Raw genomic sequence first — 5566 nt, 5'->3', positions numbered from 1 at the left:
ATTGTTACATTTAGTGGAGTTTACTTCTCCTTTATTTTTTTCTTTCCCCTACTTTTTTTTTCCTATGTCAGGCTGGGTCAAGAACTCAAGATCTAGACCTGGATAGTTGGCCAGGTTTCTAATATCGAGCAGGAGAACCTGTCTCCAAAAAAGACAGAGGAGAGAAAGTATAAATTATTTATCAGCCTTAATCTTAAATCCCATGACACATATGAAAATTTCCATAAATCTAGGAAGAATATTGCTGGTAACCCCTTACACTGTCTGGCTTTATCTTTACAACGGTGTAGGTACCATTTAAACATTAACGGCAAAGAGTAAAGTCTCCTGTGCACCCAGACCTGAGCAGTATTTGGAGAAGTGGTGTTTCAAATTTTCTGGCTACGTGATGAGAAGAGTGGGTTGGCTAGCTGGGACACATGGCCTCTGAGCAGCAACTCTCTTATACCTGAACCTACAGCAAAACTTACGAATTAGGAAAGGTCAGGCCAGCCCTGACAGACCCTAAGAACAGAATATTATCTCCCTAACCCTTGGAAAGTGGGTAAGGGTGAGGCTTGAAAGAAACCAGCTAAGTCCTTCCGGTTCAGGCTGATAACACTTCCGTTTTTTTTTTTTCCTGACCTGTGAGCCACAGCACCACCTGCTGGTTATCTGCCGCCCAGCGCTGATCCAAACAGATCTTTCTTCCATGTTCACCTGGCAATTTTCTTAGGAGATGAAACCAAGGCGTCTCACACTGTTCACAACAACCATCCTCCTTTGCCTCAGCATGGTGCAGCCTAGAATAAAGAAGAAAAGAGGTGATGCAGCGGGGGGCTGGAGGTACTAGGGGAGGGGAGCGTTTTCCCGCGTGGGAATTCCGTGGAACCAGCTAGTGGGTCCTTGCAGTGATCCCACTGGTGCTTCCTATTCACTCAAGGGCATTTTTCTGCAGTAACGACGCCAAAACCTGGGTACTGCCCGGAATTTTTTCTCCCTTGCCCGTTTGTCCGCTTACCCCTATGCAAGCTTGATAAAGGGTGCAGGGGCATCAAAAAGTGCTGTTTCTACTACTGCCAGATGCGCTGTGTGGAACCTTGGACAACCAATACTTGAAGTGAGTGGCCCCGGACCTGCTGTACTCGGTGCTGCCCCAGAAACGTGTCGGTGGATCCATCTTATCTGCCTTAGAGCTGAGTGTTCAGCACCTGTGGAAATCACTGGGATCAGAGCTTTTAAGTTGGGGGTTGCCTGGAAAACAGAACATTCAGGCAGGAAGTGTGTCCCACACCTGTAATCCTAGCACTTGAAAGGCTGAGGGAGGGATTAGGAGTCCAGTGTCATCTCTGGCTACATAGAGAGTGTGAGGTCAGCCTGGGCTATACAACACCCTGCTTGAAATGGGCATCAGACTTCCCTGTAGGATGAGATCATCTGGACAGCATTATCTCTAAGCCACCCAACTATCACTGAATTTTTTGTCATGATTATTTTCAACTGACCCATTTCTCAGTTTGTTGTATTTCACATTTAAGTTGAAAAGTAAGGGATTATGAGTTCATAATTTCATAGTGGAATTGCCTAGAATCCCCCAGTCCTCAGTCCCCAATTCTTTGACAGACAGCACATCCCAGTTCTCTTGGCAGAAGAGAACCTAGCAAGACTCAGGCCACGGTGGCAGTGGGATCCCAAAGCATGTCCCCAGAAGTTTACAACTGCTTCTGTTTCTGATTCTTCTCTTCCTAGGTGGAAACCCTTTCTTAACCAAGCCTGGCAAGATATGGTGCCATTGGCTCCAACTTGGATGGCTGACCTCAAGTTCCTCTGTCTCACAGGCCCCTTTTATTTGTGGGTTAAATACTTATTAATATTAAAGCAAAGCAAACAAACAAATCTCTATGTAATAACTGTTTCTTGGTGTCATAGTCAACTGCTTGAAGCCAGATACTTTATATAGAGAAGAGGTTTGTTTCCCTTCTAGTTCTGGAGGCTCAGGAACACACTCAGTCTGTCGTTAGCTCTAGTCAGGGACCCGAGGTGAATGGCACCACACAGTGGTGGCAACACATGTGAAAGTCAAGAGCAGTGCATGCAGAAAAAAATAAGGGGAGGCACCAGCCTATGCCAAAGGAAGAATTCCAGTTCCACCAGATGTGTGCATTGATTGCTTCTGAAGGTGTTCCTCACATGACCTAATCAGCTGCCACCAGACCGTACTGCTTAAAGACCACACTGAACACAAGCTTGCCATACACGAACTCTTCAGACAAACACTCAAAACAAATCAAACCCTGTGTATTTTCAACTGTGTGGAGCTCTGTAGACTTCTCTCTTCACCCCTCCTCTCCTCTCTACCTCCTTCCTGCTCTTCTGTCCTCTTCCCCTCCCCGCCCCCTCCTTTCTTCCCTTCCGTCCTCCCCCTTCCCTCTCTTCCATAGATCAGATTCCAGAGATTTTAGGGTCAAATTTTTAGTGTTTGTACCTTATGGAGGAAATCCTAAAATGGACGATCACATCACGTGTATTACAGCTTCCTGGACACAGGTGCTGTGTCCTTCCCACATCTTTATCTAGGAAATTTGGAGCTTTGAGTTAGAAACAAGTCAGGAACCGTCTTTCATCTGGAGTGTTTAAAGACTGGGGAGATGCTCCATAGGTCAAATGTCTGCTGCATAAGCATTCCCAGGCCCATGTGTAGCACATGCCTGTAATCCCAATGCTGGGAGGTGGAGACAGGAGGCTCTCAGAGGCTATCTGGTCAGCTATAGCTAGCCAATTAATGAACTCTAGGTTCAATGAGTGACCCTGTCTCAAAAAGTAAGCTGGAGATTGATAGAGGAAGATGCCCAGTGTTGACCTCTGACCTCCACATGCACACACATACCACACATACGCATTATACTCAGAGAGGAGGGTGGGGTGTTGTTTGTTTGTTTGTTTGTTTTTAACTCTTTACTCTTTGCTCTTTGGGTGAGGCCTTCACCCAGCTCCCAAACAAATACATGGAGACTTATTATTACTTATGAATACCTGACCATAGCTTATTTCTAGCCAGCTTTTCAATCTTAACAATTATCCTGTCTACCTCTTGCCTCTGGGCTTTTACTTTTCTCTCTTTCTGTATACCTTTTCTTTACTTCTCACTCCGTGGCTGGCTGTGTAGCTGGGTGGCTGGCCCCTTGTGTTCTCTCTTCTTCTTTTCTAATTTCTCTCCTTCTTCTCTTTATCTCCTTCTATTTATTCTGTCTGCCCGCCAGCCCCGCTTATCCCTCTCCTGCCTAGCTATTGGCTGTTTAGCTCTTTGTTAGACCAATCAGGTGTTTTAGACAGGTACAGTAACACAGCTTCACAGAGTTAAACAAATACAACATAAAAGAATGCAACACATCTTTGCATCATTAAACAAATGTTCCACAGCATAAACAAATGTAATACATCTTAAGTTAATATTCTACAAGATGGTCCAGAGGGAGGGAACTAAGGTTTTTATGGTCTTGAAATTTAAGTTATTATATATTAGCGATTAAAGAAAGAGATCCTCTGTGGCTCATCCTAATCTCCCTAATAATAAAACATTTTCTGATTCAGTTTCTTCATCTCATGCTTCTGGACTTCCAGTGGTAGTAGAGATTGGCAAACATGGCCGACTAAGTTTTTGTAACAAATACAAAAAAAAGTTTGAGGGAAACTATTTATTCAGTACCAAGTTTTCATCTGATATTTTTATAATAACGTCGTCACAGTGAGTGCAGCAAACCACCACAGGAGACCATTCTGTGTGTAGCAAAAACAGGTTTATTGGAGAAGAAACTGCTGAGCTGTCTCCGGAGGGTGGAGAGCATCAGCCCCGCCGAAAAAGCAAGTAGGCTTTATAAGGTTCCTGAGGGCTTAGGGCAGATGCCTTCCTCTCAGGAGATTTTAGAACAGGGTCCTCAAGCCAAGTCTACCAGGAGGGGTCTGTGCCTGATGCAATCAGGCCAATTTATGTATAGCAGATGTCCTTTTGCCTGTGGTGGATGCCCATCTTGGGGGAACGAGGAAATTGCAGGTCTCTGATAAACAAGGTCCCTGAGTCACAGGGTTTTTGAGAACTGCTGGAGGTTAGCTCCTGTTTACTCACGGCCTAGCTACACTCAGGTCGCCATTTTAAGGTATTGGCAGCCACACCACCATCTTAGGGACCTTCTTTGTGATCTCACAGTCACAAGGTGTAAAGTTTTATATACAGAATTAGTGTCATTTACATAAAATGGGTACATTGCACTTTTCAGTGTTCTTAGTGAAACTGAATTATGTCTTCTTTTGATAGCAACATTGACTAACAGAAAGATTTAAAAAAAAAGGGGGGGGGTCTAGAGAAACAGCCTAGTGGTTAAGAGCACTTCCAGAGGACCCAGGTTCTATCCTCTGCACCTACATGGTGGCTCACAATGATCTGTAACTCCAGTTCCATGGAATCCCATGCCCTCTTCTTGACCCCTCAGGCACCACGCATGCACATGGTACACAGACATGCATGCAGGCAAAATACTTTTACACACAAAATAATAAAAGAAGACTTTTAAAGACAAAAGAAATTCCAGCAGGAGAGAGTCCTTTGCCATGAGTCCACTCCAGCTCTTTTGGGGGAAGAACGTTATCCACAGAGCAACTCTTTCTCCTCTTTGATAGAACATGGGTGCTTTAAACTCAATAGCAATAGATGTGTGTGCTTCATTGGACTGCCACGGAAGTTCAGCATGGAAAAACCATTTTTGTCCTTGAATTATGGTTGCTGTAGTTACTAACACAATGACACTGTGAGCCAATAAATAATTACTGTTAGTTGGGGACAATAGTTACATCATCTCACATGCCAGGCTGTATGCCTCCTTCAGCAAACTGAGCAGCCTGCCTAAATGCCAGGAACCAAGTTCTTCCTAACAGTACACGTGGAATACAGCAATCACACACCGGAGCTAGTGATCCCACACCTGGGAGCTGGCAATAGATATGATTTTTAAGAATTACCCTCTCTTTGACTAAAATGACACATATTCAGCCTTATCTCAGCTGAAGTTATTGCAGTAAATAACTTCACAGCTTTGGATTTTCTTATGGAGAACTAGAGGGAGGGGTCAGTCCTATCGTTCTGAAACCAGTCCCTCCACTGAAGGGAAAGCTGACCTGCATATCTGAAGTAGGCTCGGCTCATTATAACCTATTTTCATCACAGGACCTGGAAAACTTTCCGTCACGACTCTTGGGTGTCTCCCAGGTCCTCTTCAACACCTTCCTCTATTCTTGCCTTTCACACAGTCATTTATTTTAGAACCTCAGAACACTTGAAAGACTTTCAGAAGGTTCCAAGCAAGCAGAGTTAAGCTCAAAGGGGTGTGGGTGTGAGCTAGGCTGACATTAGGGTATCAGCAGGGGGCCAGAGGAGCTGACACAAAGTGTCTTCTGGAGGTTGATGTCCCTTCCTGCCCTCCCTCACACCTTGTCCCTGGTCCCTGACACAGACAACACACACACACACACACACACACACACACACACACACACACACCACACACGCTATGCAAGTTCATGCATGAGAGAGTCC

General features: G+C 44.8%; 1 protein-coding gene across 1 annotated transcript; it reads left to right on the top strand.

Annotated features, from left to right (window-relative positions):
* The first annotated feature begins 460 nt into the window (after nucleotides 1-460).
* LOC114692695 (WAP four-disulfide core domain protein 15A-like) lies at nucleotides 461-1875 on the top strand. Its single transcript, XM_028868621.2, has 3 exons — nucleotides 461-803; nucleotides 938-1099; nucleotides 1729-1875. Exons 1-2 carry the CDS (start codon nucleotides 719-721, stop codon nucleotides 1096-1098), a joined length of 246 nt encoding a protein of 81 aa, XP_028724454.1. The 5' UTR covers nucleotides 461-718; the 3' UTR covers nucleotide 1099; nucleotides 1729-1875.
* Nucleotides 1876-5566: the final 3691 nt, after the last annotated feature.

This window comes from Peromyscus leucopus, chromosome 4 (assembly GCF_004664715.2).
Source record: "Peromyscus leucopus breed LL Stock chromosome 4, UCI_PerLeu_2.1, whole genome shotgun sequence".
NCBI classification, from domain to species: Eukaryota; Metazoa; Chordata; class Mammalia; order Rodentia; family Cricetidae; genus Peromyscus; species Peromyscus leucopus.
The sequence above is the reverse complement of the archived record's forward strand: the minus strand, read 5'-3'. Positions and strand labels throughout refer to the sequence as shown.

Excerpts from the sequence above, each read along its gene's own strand:
- LOC114692695 (XM_028868621.2), top strand. The coding sequence starts at position 719 with ATGAAACCAAGGCGTCTCACACTGTTCACAACAACCATCCTCCTTTGC. Across the intron at positions 804-937 it reads TAGAATAAAGAAGAAAAGAG|TAACGACGCCAAAACCTGGG; the intron begins GTGATGCAGCGG and ends ATTTTTCTGCAG.